The sequence below is a fragment of the Zosterops lateralis genome (assembly GCF_965231275.1).
Source record: "Zosterops lateralis genome assembly, chromosome: 4".
Taxonomy (NCBI): Eukaryota; Metazoa; Chordata; class Aves; order Passeriformes; family Zosteropidae; genus Zosterops; species Zosterops lateralis.
Genome location: NC_139765.1, coordinates 65250128 through 65269269, shown reverse-complemented (window position 1 = coordinate 65269269; position 19142 = coordinate 65250128). Strand labels below are relative to the sequence as shown.

Genomic DNA, 19142 nt, shown 5'->3' with positions numbered 1-19142 from the left:
TGGGCTAGGCTTAAAAAGCTCCTGTAAGAAAACATTCAGAGAGGAGTTGTCTCTGAAATTACCTTCTAACTTTATATTTCTTGGTAAACAGCAAAAAGAAAAAAATTAATTTTCTCTAACAGGAGGAAGGGGCTCAAAATCCAAAAAAATCACTACTTGCCCAAGTAAATTATCCTGCATTTTCATGAATTGTGATTCAAGAAAAATATTTCTAAAATATTTGGACATCAATAGCAACTTCACATTTTAGTGATAGATAACATTATTGTTATCATTCAAAAATATAACTTGTATGTGAAGTGCTGCCAGATCAGAACAACTACTGTTTTTCAGTCCCTCTGCACTGATGCTAAAGGCTTTGCAATACAAACCTTAGTGGAAAGCTGACTCCACAAATCAAAAATACCAATTTTATTAAAAATTTACAAGTTTAGTCACCTGATCTGAAGGTTTAGAGTACTAATTTTTTGCCTCCCTTTATCTTTGAAGCTCCTGCACTAAAAGTATAGAAGCTAGTTACTGAAGAGCTCCTGAGTGTTGAAGTGGAAATTAGGAATAACTGAATAAGTAAACATTTGCAAAGAGAAGCAGACATTGGTGTAGTTTGAGATTCCCTTGATAAATTGTGTAAAATGATAAAAAAGTGCTCACATTAAATTGAATATGCCAAACATCTTGCATGTATGAAGAAACAAAGAATCCAAGGGTTTATATACATAAGGGTTTGTATACATGAAATTAATTGTAGCAAATACTTACTTGAGAATGTCAGAATGCCAAATTCCAGGTTTTGATTGGTTGTTGAGGGAGATGAAATATGGTCAAGGGTTAGAAGTTGCATAAGTGTCACAGACATTTCAGATGGAGGGCATTAAATTTTCAAGGTTTGCATTACAATGTATTCTAAACAAATACTGATGACAAAAGCTGCTCATGGAACATCGGGTTCTGTTTTTGCACCAGGAAACAGAGTTAATCCAGGAAAAGCTTTTTTGGGAAATTCTTTAGAAAATAATTCAAAAAACCATCCCAAGAGAAGAGCCAGTCAAATTTTCTCAACTTCACTGGCTAAATTCTTTTTTTGCTGGTAGCATGGTGGTTTCTCTGGAGGAGGGAAGAAAAGGAACAGTGAGGTTTTCAAGGACAGTCTAAAAGATTGATTTGTTCTGAAAAGTTTTTAGTATTAGAAATCAATGGTTGAGTACTGCCTCTGAGTTCAAGGAGACAGTAAGATCAAGAGTCACTGAATGAATCACTGTTTTCTGCTACCTCCCTGCTACTCTTTATCCCTGAACCTCATCTTTCCTCAGCATTCCTAGCAAACATTCCTACTCCCAGCCAATCTCAAGATCCATAGAGCACATCATCCTGTCATTCCTCTGCTTACACTGATGGAAGAAACAGAGCTCTTTGTCTTTTCCTTATCTCTCCAATTTAGTGCTGCAGTTGGAGCTCAGTTGCCATCAGGAGTAAAGTGACTGGGACCTCTTACAGGGATTAAGGGGTGGAGGCTACTGGGACCAAACCCAGTTGCACAGCTACAGGAAAATCATGGGGTGCAGAATTTGCTTTTCTGGAGGCCACTGTGAAAGAAAAAGTTAGTGCTGGGAGCTGGGATCCAAAAAAATGCATAAGAAAAAGCTGCTGTTTTTGCCACTTCCCCCTAGTTTTCCCTTGGCAGCAGCAGCAAAGTAGAAGTCTGTGTTACTGGGAGAGAGAAGATCCTCTGTTCACCTGGTACCTGCTGTACCCATTGCCTCGAGCCAGCCTGGAATGCATTGATGACAGAATCAGCATTGCTTAAATGTCATCATTTTCCTAATAATAGATTCTTGTAATTTTAGGCTCCAGAAATACTGGGAAAATGGATTCCTGAGACAATTGTACAGATGCTTTATTAATGGTTGGGTTTAGGATTTGGGGTTTTGTTTTATTACTTCATCCTTTTTTTTTAATGAGATTTTGTAAGCCATGATTTTATTTGCTTTTCTTTGTGTATTTTACAAGTCAAAATGACAGTTCAGAGCTCCTGTAGTGTGACCACTTCACTTTACTCTGTGCAGATGTCTTCTGGTTCATATTTCATAAATCATTGTGTTGATACAATGTTGATGTGTGCAACATTTTCCTGAGATTCCAGCTAAACATTTCATTCAAACTCCATTGACAGTAATATGAGTCTTTCCACAGACTTCTTTTCTACAAATTCTATCCTATAAATATGCTGTTTCAAAATTTAGGAAGGGGTAGCAAAATTTTATGGTTCCTTATATCTTGGGTGTGATTTTATTATTGGTAATGAATAATATGAAGATACTGGAAATTATGATTCATACATTTTTTAAAATCATATATCATTCAGCAGAAGATTCCTTCTTACTAAAGTGTGCTAAGATGTCCTCACTCATCAGAAAAATATATAAAAATGCTCATCTAACTTTTTTTTTTTTTAAGAAAGAAAGATTTTGCTGTACTTCACGTAATTAGTTTAATGTTTAACGTTTCAGTAGCTTTCAGTGGAAAAGAGTATGTTTAAAATCTTTCAGGCAAGAGGACTCAGCTGTGCAGTTGTGCCTCTGTGAGAACTCCTGGTATGTGCTGATGCTGGGTTAGTGAGAGCCTGCAAATAGCGCTGGTGTAGAGAAGAGAGATGGTCTGTGCTGCAGAACAATGGCTTTTAAAAATGTGGGCTGTTGTCACAAGGGAGTGACCAACAGGGCTTTTTACAAGGCTACTTGACTTTTGCATATCCGTTGCTGGATACCATAATCTGAAATCGCAGCATTGTTCAGCAGCCTAATCCTCTTTGTTCTCCTCTAATTTTGCAAGCCCTCAGGCTTTCTCCGATTCCTAAAGTAAAGTACTCACACTTGAAACACATCTTTGTTTGCCTCCTTTTTTTTCTTTCTTTTTCATATGAAACGCTTTGCTTTGGCTCAGTTGAATTTTTTTGTCACAGCTATTTAAAAAAAACTAGGAGCAGACAAAGAGAGAACAACACATGCAAAACAAAACTCTCTTCTATTAAAAAACTCTCTTCAATGAAATACAACATTTTTTTTAGCACAGATCAATATGTTTTTCAAAAGAGCCAGTAGAATTCAAACTGGGAGAAAAATATACTGTGTTAAAATACGTGCTATCAAAGATAGAATTCAGACTCAAGCTACAAAATAATAAATGGTATTTCAAAATCTTCCTTTTCAAGTTGTTGTTTTTTTTTTTTCCTAAAGACAAAACCATTTGCAACGGTTTTGTAAAAGGTTTTATTAGAAATGTTTTGGTGAAACCCATGGTGGCTGAAATGATCTATGCTTTTTAATTGAGATTTTGGAGAAAATACAACACTTCAGCATTCTTTCAAAGCCACCCATCTTAACATTTCATCTGTATAAAAGGTGCTGCAATACTCAAAGTATTCAGTACTTGCACATATGTATACTTTTGATGCATGTTAAGCTCTACAGTATGTATTTTAGTCCTTCAGCAGTCCCTGTAGCTGTGAATCAAGTAATGAATTATACCATGACCAGTATTGCCCATACAATTAAAACAAACTTCATATTTGTTTTTATTTGGTATTTATTTGATACTGATAATTAGCATTAAACATTATTTATTTATTTAGTATCTCAGTGCAAGAAGTCTTTACCAGTTCCTGAAGTCTTCACCTCTAAGAGCAAAGCCTGATTCTACAAAACAATAATGCACAGAACATAGCAGTAACAATATGATTTCCTTATTAGCGTTGTTTAGGTGCACTTGTGACCTGTGTAATTATATAAATGTTCCATTTGTTGCTGTGGAATGCTGAGAACGGCACTAACAGATTTCAAATGTGATCTTTGCAGGCGCACCAGACGACAAGACATCCGAAATGGGGACCCGCTCACCCACTGCTCAGACCTGCAGCATCACAGTGAGTTACGGGCACCACTGAAGTGTAGATAATTTGTATGTAATTTACAGACTGTGCACGAGTAGAGGAGGAAGCATGTGAATGATTTATTGGTGAAATTGTCTTGAACATCTGCAAAAGATGAATATAATACATCATTATCCCAATTTTGATAGCTTACAATGGCCTGGATCAGACACTGAAGTCTATTTGGGTTTGGTTGGGGGTTTTTTTTGTTGTTTTCCTCAGATAAATAGTTTAAGCATTTTAATTTTCCTGCTTCTCTTCCCAGACAATATCATACCATCACATTATGCATATTAAATCAGAAAAGAATTGCATTTCCTTCATGACATCAAGAAATATGTCCGTGTTGCTGTGCATAGTTTGCATAATATGATAGCCAAATCAAATTACAAACCAAATGTGTTTGTAACTGTCTTGGCAAAATATGGAGTGACCTTTGTTGGTGTCACAGTAAAAGCTCTGAAGATCAGGATGTTCTTGCAGCAGGCATGTCCCCATGTGCTTTCAGCAGGGGTTTTCTTAGACGTATTTTGATTTGCTTTTTTGTCAGCTGTTTCATTTTCACAGTGTATTGATCAGCCTCCTTTCTTGACTTGTTTGACTGACAGACTTCTCACAGTTACTAGTTTGTTGCCAAACTTTTCAGAAGACCTTCACTTAGAAAAATAAAAATGTCCATTTTGCTGTAAGAGAAGGGAACGCTTAGGCAATGCTTCCCTCTGCTGGAAAAATGTGATTCCTCATGATTGTGGCACGTCTACAGGAAGTTTTCACACAGAATATATGGAGTTTGAAGGGACTCACTAAGTCCAGCTTTTAATTGAATGGCCCATACAGGGATCCTCAATCCATCAACCATGGTGTTATTAGCACCATGCTCTAACCAACTGACCTAATCTCAGGGTTAAACCACTGGGAAAAATAAGGAGGTGACTGAAAATGGAGATACCTCAAAACCCTCTTGTCCTTCCAGTCCATGTAATAGCAAAAATGATAAATAGTCCTCAATTTTACTTCTGTGTTGGCTATAATTTACTACCAACATGTTCCATTAATAATTTTTTCTATCTTCATTTCAATCATTTGAAACTCACAGGTGACATTGCTATAGCTTTTCTTTTTACTCTGATTGTCAGACTCAGGCCAAGTTATTCAGAGGGAAAAAGGAGTTTGAAAAGTGCATGAATAGACCATGGTCAGTATGAAGTTGTCACATTTTGAGAACTCATGAATGTACAACTAGTTTAAATTTTAAATAGTCAATTGTGACTAGTAGAAAGCCCACAAATGTCCCATTGCATGATATCAAGTAATTCTTACACAGTGAAGATAAGACCATCCTTATATTGAGAATGAAATTTTCAGTTTCACAGTAGGAAAGTTGCACCAGGAACTAGACATTGATTTTAATACCAGCAGAAGCATTTCTTAGCTTTACATTTTTACTCTCTGAACATTTTACACCTGAGCAAAACTATAAACTGGTCTACCACAAGTCTGTTCATTTTAATGTTCTATAACATTTGCTAGCTGTGCTTTATACAACTGTAGGTCTGTTCATTTTTTCATAAATGAAAAAACATTTCAAAACACTTTGGGTTTATGTCTTCCCATATTTGGTAAACATATTTGTCTGAAAAAGATGTTTTCTATCCAAAGGGAAGAGAGTAATCAGATTTTTCATTAATACAGTCTTGAGAATTCAAGGTCTGGAAAGTTATATGGTAGACCTGATCAAAAGGAGTTTTAATACAGCTTTGCCAAAATGAGCAGAACAAATGCAAAACAAGATAAGACAGCATTAGAAGGATCAGTAAGTTACAAAAAATAGTGAGGGAATGCAGTTCTGGATCCTAGACTTGAAGAATGCACTGTCATAATACTTAATGAATGGTTTAGATTGGTCTTAAAAGAATTTTTCTCTAAATCACTTGAGTTGTAAATTCATTACATTTTCCTATATTTACTTGTCATTTACACATGATCATACACATAGTACAGATGACTGCATGGCCTATAAATTTCCTGTGCCAACTTACGCTGAGTTTTTTCCTTGTTTGTGACTAGTAGTTCCCTGGACAACAGATGAAGGATTGAGTTTGTCTATAGCCAAAAAAGGCTTCAAAAATCATTTACTACTTGGCAACAGATTCATTTGCAGGAAGTGCCAGTTGATTCTCCATGTGAACCAACAAAATCATGAAAAAGAGATACTGTCTTAATGTACAACTTTTAAAGACATTGCAGAAACCAACTTCGCAATCAGTCTGAAGCAATAATATTTTTAATAAGGTTTATGTAGCATTTTCAGTTGCTGTTTGGTGTAAATGTATAAGAAGTGTAAAATGACTGCACAGCAACATTAGAGGGAGCTGAGGATCCTCCAATGTACAGCTGTTTGCCCAGACATTAATGTTTAAATCTAAAAGCATGGTCACCTTTGTGGCAGCTGGCAGCTGAAGGAGAATTTTTGTTTAAGTGTAACATACTAGAGCTATCAAGAAATAATCAAGTTTGGGGTTTTTTGAAGAAGAACTTGTTAAAGAAGAGGTACTCTTTTTTTTCTTTTTTTTTTTTCTTTTTTTTTTCACATGATTTATCCCAGGGGAAGTTCAAAGAATCACTCTGAATTAAACTCTATTGTGAGATTAATTCATCTGCAAAGCAATCTTGGTATAAGTACTTAGCCTTTCATACTTCTTCGGTTATGTCAGAAATTATGTACTTAAAGGATATTTATCAGGGTAGTAAACTGATACTGCTGTTGGGTTCATTTTGGGAATTACTGCTTTCAGACAGGATTTTGGGCTGAAATTCATTACCAACTTCACGACTTCTATAATTTTCTAATTCCTCCAGCTGCTTTTCTGAACTTCATAGACTTTCATTCTTCCATCCAGTCTCTTCAGCTTTTCAGTCCCAAAGCTGCACTCTGATCCTGTGATTATTCCATCACTTCTTTGTTGCACTCCACATGCTCAATATTGCATGAACTTTATGGACATTTCTGGACCTGCCTTCTGCTCCTTCAAAGCATGGAGGTGGAAACTGAGGGATATCTGAAAGGCTTCCTCTCTCTCGTTGTGTATCTGTCACCCATATTGTGTTTTCTGCAGCTGTGAAGGAGGAGTTCACCCACTTTCCATGGTGTTCTCTAACACACTGAAGTGTGATAGACCAGATCCAAGGAAACATGAGTTTGAAATCCTGTCAGAGTGCACAGTTTCTAAAAAACTTGTCACTAGGTTCTTAGCTACTAAGAGCATTCTAGGTACCTAAGTTTTCCTGCAGAAACTTCTCTATATACTTAAAAATATGCTGCTACTCATAGGCCATAGGATTTTACCAAAATATACCTGGTTTTGTCCTTTATACTGATAATTATGATTTAGAAAACTGCCTCCCCTGGATCTAATGAGAACAGTGTAACATGTGATCTGCCACTGTATAATTCACTTGAACTAAGCCATGTTCAGGAAAATATAATAAAGGAGAGCTGCAAGCTCCCAAATGAGTAATCTGCTGCTTAAATCATCCTTTTAGGATGCTGGAGATGAGGACCCAAAGTTCACTTAGGCTTAGAAATTGGACTTGATATTCCTACTTCCAATACAAATGCTCTAACTCTCAGATTGCTGTTGTCGAAGTTGGGCCATTCTGCAATTACAATTCAGGGAGCCTGGGAGAGGAATTGAGGCAGAGCATCCTAGGGTGAAATCCCTGTGTTTCCATCCTTATTGTGGAAGCCTGTAAATCACTGTTTCACAGAAGCACATCACTGGAGTAGTAACTATGTGTCCCAGGCTATAAAAGGGGATATTTTTTACTAAGTGTCTTATGTTGAAGGCCTGTATGTGCTGTCTGTTGTGAATCTTAGTTCAGATATTAAACAGCTACTCTCTGTGTGAGGATGTCTGATTGCTTGCTCAGCCATATGAACTTTGTTCCTTAGAGCATCTAACTTGAAACAGAAGAGTTCTGAAGATACATCAGTCAGCCATTCACAGTGTTAAATCTGGACCCATTGGTTATTTCCAATCTTTATCTTATCACTTCTAACTTTATTCAGTTAATCTTTTCACATACTTCGAATTCCTCTGTTTCAATGACACGAAATCACCTGTGCTCCATCTCAGACCTCACCACCTTGGCTATATTCTATTCCAGCTGTTTTACCCTTCTCTTACTCCTTTGCTTTCTAATTCATTCCTCCATTGCTCCCTGTCTTCCTGACCCATAGCAATATTGACATTCTTCACAGAAATGTGGTTTATGAGAGATGTCATAAAAGTTATTTCACTTGGCTTTTAATAGAACACCCCACTCACTTGGTTAAAAGGTCCACAACCTAGCAGAGGAAGGCAAGCAAACCCATTTCCTATTTGTTTAGTGTTAATAGGCCATTCAATGTTTTCTGAGAACTGGGCAAGCACCAGTCCTTATTCTGCTCCACATCCCTTCTGCCATCCTCTTTCAGGGCTGAAAGTCTCGTGTGATTCTGTATCAGCACAAGCCAGGAGCTCAGTTTTACTTTTACCTTTGTCGCAGTCATCCAACAAACAGCCTGAGTTGGCTAAACAACACGGCCAGTGGGAGAAGGGCACAGTTGGGAGCAAACAAAACTGGACAAAGGATTACTCTGACAGGGTTTTAAATAGACATAATTTTCCTGTTAAAGCATATCAAAAGTAGTTCCTTAGAGATTTCCAGTGCTAAAAATCAAACGTGAAAAATGGAAAGAAAGACAAAGAATGGCAAGGAGTCAGGAAACCCCGTGAGATCAACACAATGTTAAACAGCCTACCCACCCCTTCCTCCTCATCTACTCTTCAGGATTATTGTTCTGTTGCCACTTAAGTCCATACCAGCATTTTAAAGAGCTAAAGTGGAGAGTTGAAACATGATGCCTTAAAGCCTCTGCGGTATTGGAGAAGAATCAAATACCATATAAGTCTGATAGCTATGTGATATTTCCAGCAAGTTGATGAATATCTTGAAACGTTGTTACAAAAGGAAATAATTTATTTAACTTTCTTTTCCCCCTCCCGTAATGTCTGGTTTATTAACCTCATTACATTTCCATAAATTATATCAGTATGAGAGGAAATGATTAATTGAAGATCGTTTCCTCAAAAACATTATTCCTGGTCATTAACAGCTTCAGCAAACTGGAGTGCCATATAATCTAAACACATTATTCTACTTTTAAATAGCTTCATGTTTTATTACTTTGCTCTAAAGTATTATGACCATAGAGCCCAGGAGGCATCATTACAAACATTCTGCAACTACACCCTGAGTTTTCTCATTGCATACAGTTTGCTATTAAAAATTCTTGTCATGTCCTAGATGTTTTCCTTGATGAATAATAATGAAGCTTACACAAAATTTCACAATTAAATTCATTAACTTCACATATTGAGATGTTAACAGCTGTTAGGATTTAAAATAACAATTAAAAATCCCCAAAAACCAGTAAACCAAAAAAAACCTACCACAGGTCCTTACAAAGATAGAGGTGTTGATGGAGATTTTTCAAATGGCATACTGATAAGGGGATTTTTTTTCTTAAAGTTTTTATTTTTAAACACTTTAATGAAGCCAAAATTCTAAACAAAGAAATTACTTAGCAATTAAGGGTTAGCTTCCTGGTAATTTTTTTTTTTCTTTTTTTTTTTCATGCTTTATAGATAACCCAAGTGGTCAGGCCCTGGAGGAAAAGATTATCTATGGAGTAGAGAATAGCAGCACTTTCCTTGAGTGCAGTCCGAAATCTCAGCGTGCCGTAGTCTACTGGCAGTTCCAGAAGCAAAATGATGATCGCAAAGAAGAGGTACAGTAAAAAAAAAAAGAGATGCAACTAATTTTCTCTGTAAAGATAGACTTCAGCCTGAGTCCTTCCTAGAATAATTTTAGTTGATCAGAACTTCTCTAGAATATATGATTTCCATTGTTCTTCGGCATATTCTCACTCTTATTACCATAAAAGCCTGTTAGCTCCCTGATAGGTTTTACAGATAGTTACAGCAGCAAGCATTCATATCATCTCCTTGCTGAGACTCCCTGCAAAACACACTGGTTTGCATCAGAGATCCCAGAAACAGAAAAAGCTGCCATTCTAACTGGCACCTGAAACATCATACAAATATTATATGAACTTAAATATCACAAAGGCCTTAAAATTGCCTCTGAGAAAAAGCTGAACTGCTTTCCCTTAATCATATTGTTTGACTGAAGCACAGTGTGGCAGGAGCATCCCATGTGCTGCCCACTCTCAGACTTTGCTGCAGATAGCAGAGTCAGAATGAAGAACTGAGAACTGCAATGGACACAAGAGTATGAAAACTTTTCCTTTCATCAAAAGCAGTATTCATAGAGGCAGAAATACTTATTTTCCTTGTTTGCATTACACTAAGCCGATACTTTATTTTTCTCCTTCTCTTGTCACCAACATTCTTATGTTATTAATCACCCATGTTTTCAAGTGGTATCAAGCCAGGTCACGCATATCTTAGGAGAACAATCTACTCTGGTAGGTAGGGAGGTCAGGCTAGGGAACAAAAAATTTTTTGTTACATTGAAGTATTTGTAAGTATACATACATCTATTTAAAGCATGTTCAGAATAGTTACGTTAGCTGCTTTAAATATTTTTGTTTTGTTTGCACAAATAGTAAATTATTAAGAATTTATTCTCAGTGAGAGAACAGCAAACAGGTTTGTGCCTTTTCTGTCTGCAGCAGTTTGTGTATTCAGAGAATGAGTTTACATTCCAGATAGGAATTAATTCAGAAAAAGTATTTTGAACAGCTGTTTTTTGAATATTAAAATGTTGAGATTTGGTCAAAAATCAGTTGCTTGTTTGTAAATTTTTCACTTAGACAGAACCCACTTATGTGCATGAGGGTTTTTGTCGTAAGGAACAACAGGAAGACAAATAACCTTTCCTGCAAATGGATCTAGATTTGACTAAAAGATAATGGTGAATGAGACCTCAGTAATACAGCCAAATGAATCCATGTTGACTCTGCTGATTACAGGCTCAGATCTTCTGTAATCTTTCCAGCAACTCCATTTGACATAGCTAACACAGATCTTTGTTCAACATCAGTAGCTACTATGGAGTAAATTCCTAATTCCCCAAATTCTTGGCATTATATCAGTTTTTCCAAAAGATTTGAGCCTTTCATGGTAACATATGACTGGCAAAGGGTTTTTGTGGGTTTGGGAATTCTTGGCCAAGTCTTACCATTTAAAAGGAGCAGTAATAAAGAAGTAGCATGGTTAGAGGATAATACGGTACATACATGAAAAATAACTATTGAAATTACCACTTTTTTTTCCCAACACAGATAAAAGTGGGTGACCACATGATCCGGACAGAACAGGGCCTATTGCTACGAAGTCTCCACCGGAGAGACTCTGGTGTTTATTTTTGCCATGCTGTGGAGCACGGCTTCATGCAAACCTTGCTCAAGGTGACCCTCGAAGTGATCGACAACGACCACCTGGAAGAGCTGCTCCACAAAGAAGAAGATGGTGATGGCTCCAAGATCAAGGATGCGACCAACAGCATGACCCCCAGCCAGAAGATCTGGTACAGAGACTTCATGCAGCTGATCAACCACCCCAATCTTAACACAATGGATGAGTTCTGTGAGCAGGTTTGGAAAAGAGACCGCAAACAGCGCCGGCAAAGGCCTGCCAACGCGCAGGTGAACACAAATAAGTGGAAGCACCTACAAGAGAATAAAAAAGGTAGAAACAGGAGGACCCATGAATTTGAGAGGGCACCACGTAGTGTCTGAGCTACATTACCTCTAGGAACCTCATCCAAGTAGAAACTTGTATAGACAGATAACTGGAAAAAAATGCAATATTCATGAACTTTTTCATGGCATTAAGTGGATGTTTACAAGAGTGGAAAGTTCAAACAGTTTCCACTAGGTTTAAATAAAATCCATTTCTAACTTTCCTAGCAAGTCCTTCCTCTCTGCTCTGATTCTAAAATTAGAAAAGACCAGAGTTTCAAGGATGATAACTCACCTGGACCTAGCTTACTGCTCAAAAACTTCTGCAAGTATTCAGCAGGCAAGTTTTGTTTTCTCTTTTCACGGAGATAAAAAGAAAATGCTGTATTTCATGCTGTCATCTTACAGAAAAGAAAAACAAGCCCCACCTTCCATCATCAGCACTACCATTTCTAGACTTATATAAAACTGCATGAACTCATTAAGCTGATGAACGTCTAAACACGTGATTGGACACAAGGATTTTGTTCTTGTTTTGTCTACCAGTTCTCCTGTTTATATGTGCTAGAAGAGGAAAAACAATACTGAATGAGATTGATTGTAGAAATCTGAACAACATAAGCCATCCATCATCTGGAAGAAAAAAATGTGGAGTACACTGGCCTACTACTGATGACTTCTTTCAGCTTTGATCTAAAGATGTATTTTATTAAAAGTATAATTTAAATGTACCATGAAAAAATATGCATCAAACATTAGCTCCTTTCTAAAATAGATTAGACTTTTTGTCTTAGAAATATTGTACTTTCTAATTACTGGTTTAGAGGAAAAAAGACAACTCCCAATTATGACTGCTTTATTCTTTTGTTTGGGAAAACTTCCAGGGGAGCTGGTCACACTGCAGTTAACCTCCTCCCCTGTCAGTAATCTATATGACATGTAACTTCAAAGCAATTTTAAAACTAAGCTATTTTAACATGAAAGTCACTGTGTAGGATGGAAGTATTCTGCATTCTGTTTTTCTAAGTATGGTATTTGAAATTATTCAACTTGTATAATACCTTGCTTATAGATTGAACCAATGAAGAGGAGAGCATTGATTTTCAGTTGTATATTTTTTTTTTAATTAAAAAAACGAATAGCATTAAAATACCCTCTGCTAATTACACTCTTGCTTTCTTGGTTCGTATTTGTGAATGCTAATATTTAAATACTGATGCTCATAGACTGTCATATATCCATGAGCAAAGCTCACATTCAGTTTAAGGAGTTTCGTTCCCAGCTCTGTGGTAGAGATTTGTCCACACTACTGACTCTCAGTGCTCTGTTCTTTCCGTGGGCCAGATCACCAAAATGCAAAGAAACAGCACTAGGCCATGTAAATAACAACCCCAAAGCCAGCTCCCCCTTTTAAGATCTGAGGGACAGTTTTATCTGTGGGTGAAATCTGCTGAAGTAGTAAATTGGTGAAGTTCAGCTTAAGACTAGTTTACACTAACAGAAAATTTGGTCCTGCACTTCTGTCTTATTCTATATATAGGAGAGCAACAGGGTAAAACAGACAATGTACTTGCATCATGAGTGTCAGTTTAGGGTTGTAAGTAGTGGATTTATTCACCTCAGCACAGATGTGCCTTTGGTCCCCAGTTCTATGGTGTCCAGTTCTTTTGAGATCATCTTTCTCCAGCCTCCCATATTTTACCTTGGTAGAGTCTGTAAATGACATAATTTCAGGTAATGTCATTGTGGGGAAAATTACTAGAACAAAATCCTTAGTTTGCTAAAGGAGCTTTTATATAGAAGTGTGTCTGCACTGATAACTGATCTGTTTTGTTGTTATTCACTCTGTGGTATTTAATTTATCAATTTATTGCTACACTATCAATCAGCCTTATCAGATACAATAAAACACAACTGCTGTGACAGCATCTCTCACAATGTGCCCCAGTCTCCTTGCCAGTCACTAATTCAAGTATCCTTCTGCTTAGTGAAGCCTTGGCTTCTTGCCTCCGTAGAAATTGGATTTTCACTAACAGCTGAGTTACTTCAGTCCCCTTTGAATCCTTTGGAGGGGATGAACTTGCAGGATTTTTTTGTCATTTAATTCTTCAGAAAAAAAAAAAAAGTCATTGAATAGGCTAGGACAAGGCTGTAGGGCCATGATTTAAGAAAGCACTTGGGAATTTATTTTTAAAGCAGCTTTAAGTCTCTCTTATGTTTAACCTGACTCTTGTGAACTTCAGTATGCTGGTAAATTCCCATTATTTCCTGATGTGCTGAATATGGATGAATTAAAACATATGTTCAACTATGTGCTTTTCTGTGCAGAAGTATTAATTTTTCAGCTCAGCTTATGGTTAATTTCTGAGCACTGTTGTCAAATGAATTATTTCATTTTAATCACAGAACATTCTTTAGCCTTTTGTGAAGGGTTATTGTGTACAATCTAGTTACTACAATATTCTTCCTTAAAAAAGGAAAGAGTTTTAAAATGAACCTTGTAGAATTCAATGGGAAAAATACAAATTGATTTCAATAGACCCCAAATCACTTTGTTTCCTTTTTTACTGATTCATGGAATTGCTGTGTAGCTTTTTTTCCTTTCCATGTTCATAGCAACTGGTTCTATAGCAACTTGCTACAAAAAAAAGAACCAAAACCATCATCTTTCACAATGCATGAAGAGGGAACATATTAAATAAAGTCAGAATTCGAAGATATGGTTTTTTATACTGAGAAAGATAATTTGTGGGAACAAAATTATTGAAGTTGCAACATTTTTACTATGACCTGGCTGTCTCATTGAACAATTGATATGATCATACCTTACAAACTTCAACTCAGTCCTCACTGACATGAGTAGTCTTGTTTAAGTTTTTGTATTTGTTTATATAAAGAAGAGGGCAAAAGATCAAGCCAACAGTGGAAATTTTTGATTTTTCAGTTCATGTTATGGTCAAGTTTAAGCAACATGTAATACTGATGTGAAATGAACTTTTTTTTTTTTTTTCAGAAAGCATAGGCCTTAATGAATTAATGTATAGAGAGATGCCCTGCAGCTTCAGCAAGATTCATACCCCCTTTTATATCATTATTGTTTAAAGCAACATGAAGTTTGAAAATGTAGATTAAAATGGTGTTTCTGTAAAAGGCCAATAAAACCCTCTAAACCTCTAGTTACAGACTTTAGTAAAAGTAAGTAAAAAGTTGCATTTAAGCTGGAGAGAATTTATAACCAGAAAGATCTATTTTCATTTGTTTTAAGATATCCATCTGTAAGGAACAAAAATATATTGAATCTTATTCTTACTCATCTACTCTTTGCACTTGCACAGATCATTGAAATGGGAATTTGTTCTACGGCTCCTAAAAACTGTATGGTTACGTTAAACTATAACATCAAACTGAGAAAATGTGCATCTTTGCAAAACCAAGTTAAATCTTCATGACCCAATAAAGTCACTATGTAAAAAAATTAAATTAAATGCATGTGAATGCGCATTTACTGTTCCTTTTTATGTATTATTTAGTGAATATCAATGGTATGTGTTTAATAGTTCAGTTTTTGCTACCTACACATTAGTCAAAAGAGGTGTAAATATTTTTGGCTAGATAAGGAGGTACAGTGTAAAGTACTGTTATCTAGAGGTACTCCATTTCGGTGTGTTCAGCAAAATACTAAAATGCAAGATTTTGCCACACAGGTGATAGGGTGGTTTATTTGCTATGTCAGTGTCTGAGTTGTGCGCTTATTCTTTAAACGCATTCCTCACTGGGTAGTAAATAATTCCACTTCTGTATTTATCACTTCAATTCAGATGGGAACTAGAAAACTGGAGAGAAAGTGTAATGAAACTGCTGCTGTAAATTATTTCTTTTAGCATGTATTCAGTTGTTAAATAAACATTTCTTCCAAATATTTGAAGTTCAGTGTCTTGACTGTTTAGACGGAAATGTGCCCTGTAACCTTCATGAGCATATGGAGTGCATTGTTGCCAATATAATGTGTATGAGCTCTGTTTATTAGGCCAGAAGGATTTCTGTTTGTATTAATGGCATTTTTTGTTTCTTTTTTGAAGACTACAAACTAATAAGCCTGAAATTAAAGACATGAATTTATCTTCAGCCTATCTTTTGGCACAGCTGGTGAGCTTGTGCAGATAAAGCCACATATATACACACTCCCACTCTCCCCTCTGTCCATGAACCAAACTGTAAATCAGCCTGGAAGCCATGTGAATATGAGCAAGTTGTTGTACTTGATGAAATTTCACTCTGTGCAATGCTAATGGCTTAGAACAGCTATGCTGCTTCCCTTTGGAAGCTGGCTTGCACAGAAAGCAAGTGGAATAAATCAAGTTCTGTCTGTTACCAACATACCCTTGTATCCTTAGGTAAACTTAGCAGCTGTTTGGAAGTGCTTAGGGGCTCCATCTAAAAGTAATGTGTTGTGGCACTGAGCATTGTGCAAACAGCTAATAGGACAAATGGCTGTTCTGGAAAGCATGAAGTTTAAATACACCAGACAAGAAGTGGAGGAAGGAAAGTATGGTTATTTCTATTTGGCACATACAGAATTGAAGAATTAACCAGTAGTACTGAGCCATCACTAATCCATTCAGCCTCACTCATGCTCCTACCTGTAGAGCAAGGATAGAGGAGTCTGATTCAGACGGATACTGTAAAGATATTTTATGGCTACTACTGTTTTCTGAAAATGGAAATAAGCCCTCAGGAGTAGCAGCCAAGCAACTTGGTGGGTTCCAAAAGATGCTACAAATACAAAAAGGACAAAATGAATATGGCAAGCCATGCATCCACTAATTGAAAAAGTGGTAATTTTGTATTTCCGTGCACAGCTTATAAATACAGAGGAAGACCCTTGTTTGTGGATGCAGCCAGAAAGGCCACACTGTGGCCTTTGCTAAAATTCCCTGTAGAGCAGAGGTAAAATGAGTGTCCTCTGTTACCGCTCTGTACGTTGCCAGGAATGTACAATGCCCAGAACCACCTTCAATGACAGTGAGTGGGAAGAAAGAAGAAATATTACAGATTTTATGTTTATTTGTTCTTATATACAGTTGCACAGATAGATATACATTTAAACAACCAGCTTTTACTAAGATGAACTCCTCTTTTCTCTGAAGGATTTGAGACTCTAGATGTAATTCTAGTACATCTCTGAATATGTTTGGCGGCTTCAGCTATAAATTGTTATAAATGTTTCCTCTGTGAAGACTGAAACACACTATTTTGTTTCCTTACAGGTCACATTCACTGAGCTCCCCATCAAACATCCATTTAATGGCAGGCAAAGTTATGATTTTTTTTTTTTTCCAAAACATAAAACAAAGGGACTATTATCCCTAGAATGCTCAGTAACAGGATACAAGTAGATCAGAGTATTAGTGACTCAGCCAGCTTCTTTGCTCTCCATAAATACTTGCATGAAAGGTTGGAGGAGCTTCATAGAAAAACTAGAAACTGTGGAGAAAAGGCCTTATTTGGGATCATTTTGTCCTGGATTTTGTAAAAGGCTGACATTTTGGAGAACTTCAGAATGATCCGAGCTAAATCCCGAAGCTCTAGTGAAGCAGTATCCAAACTGAAAAATTTTCACTTAGGTTAAGAAAGCAAACTCCCATTTCTCTCTCAGCAATTTTTCACCCGTCAGGAAATGGGTTTCTGCTTGCCTCAATATTAACCTGAAGTCATTCTATGGTTTCTACAGTCCTTGCTGAAGGTTACTCTCTTCTTTGACAACAGCTGGAGAACCCCATTTCTGATGACCAGCCCTCCTTGAGGTGCTTTTGTGTGCAGATGCTCCAAAATATCATGTCTTCCACTCTTGTGACATCTGCTAATACTAGACCTAAAAACATGCTGTTCTCATGCACAGGTATAAAATCAGGCCTTGGTGGGAAGCAAAACCCATGTCTTCATTGAGCTATGAGGTACCATGCAAGAATAGTCCTGTCAGGAGGTTTTAAGGGATGGAAAGTTTCTGGTATGGGGGCAGGAAGGGGTCTCTGAGGAGCTGCCAGCCAGAGCCTGACCCCCATATCCAGGACAGGGCAGGCGAGGGGACAGCTGGGGCAGCTCCAGCCCCTGGCTTCAGGCACATCTGCTGAGCATCAGCCCCCAGGAGGATCTGGCATGACACATTGTGTGGGATGGGAGATGGAATCCTGCAGCCTGTCTGGGGCAGGCACTGAGTGCCAGGGGCTGTAGTTGTGGCTGGGGCTGTGGGGAGGGCAGGATGAGCCCTGGAGTGGCCTGGGTCATTAGGGCTCCTGAGTGCAGTCAGGTGAACCTGGGGCTTGCAGCCAAGGCGTCAAACACCTTTCCTGAATTGCTTTTAATCACCTCAGGTCACTAGTCTCCCACATTCAGTCAGTTCTCTGCCTTCAGAAAGCCTACAATAAACCAACACTACTGTAAAAGCACTATTTGCTTCCAGTTTGATGGGCTCAGTTTAGTTGATGTTGAAATAAAAAGGTAAATGTACACCAAACAGTTCCTAAGAATTATTGTGCACAGGATCATAACACCTTTTCTTTAATCAGAGATGACCTCATGAAGATAAAGAACTGGCCTTCTCCCTACATGTGAGCCTGCCAGGTCTGTCTGTGGACAGCCACATTCCACAGGGCTGCAGCTGAGGCACTTGGGACAGGTTTTGAAGGATGAATCTGATTTCATGAACAGGGCCAATAGTTTTTCAGGCCATTCCCCCTTACAACCTGATGTAAATTAAATCTGATGCTATGTCCTGGGAACAAAACTCTTCTTTTCACCTCTCAACATGGGCTACCCCTGTATTACTTTTATGTTTTATCCAAATATATTGTATTCATTTCTCTGTGAGCTTCATGGTCATCTTTTATTTTAAGCATATTAAAGTGAATTGTGATTATTTATGCATAGGCAAATGGAGATGCATGTTTCTGTATGGAAAAAGGATAAAGAGACTGTGGTAATTCTGTTAGATCTACTACATCAAGTAAATATCAAATATGGCTTGAACTTCTCATTTCTTGCTATAGCTGCAGGCTGGAGAGGAAAAGAGCAGACAAAAGAAATACAGACATTTCAGCTATGTTTTGTATTCATCATTTCCTTAAGCCCTTAAGTTTCATATGTCACTTTTTTTCCGGGCTTGTAGCACTACATAGAAAGCATGCATTCTTACAAACTGCTTTTGCTGAACAATACTACGCTGAATAGCTCCATAAATCAGACCAAACACATGGACTGTGCCAGTTCCTCTGAAAAAAGCTTAGCTTACCTCTCCTGTTTGTTACTTTTATTATTATAGCAGGACTACTGTTTCTCTTTTTGTGGGGGTTTTGTCAGCACTTTTATTCCAAAGCTCTGTCTTTAGGGCTCCATAATTTTGCCTACAAGTTAAAGATTTTAAGTATCAGCTTTTAATCAACAAATAATTTTACAGTACCTTAAAATAAA

The 19142-nt window shown here is 37.2% G+C and overlaps 1 protein-coding gene across 3 annotated transcripts in view; it reads left to right on the top strand.

The window, feature by feature from the left end:
• Window positions 1-15583, top strand: part of SEMA3A (semaphorin 3A) — a 279577-nt gene extending 263994 nt beyond the window's left edge. For all 3 annotated transcript variants that reach the window (XM_083860064.1, XM_083860066.1, XM_083860065.1), the window contains 3 exons: window positions 3852-3919; window positions 9616-9758; window positions 11277-15583. In XM_083860064.1, the coding sequence (XP_083716190.1) occupies window positions 3852-3919; window positions 9616-9758; window positions 11277-11732 (667 nt within the window). In that variant the 3' untranslated portion in view covers window positions 11733-15583. The remainder of the gene's footprint in view (window positions 1-3851; window positions 3920-9615; window positions 9759-11276) is intronic.
• Window positions 15584-19142: the final 3559 nt, after the last annotated feature.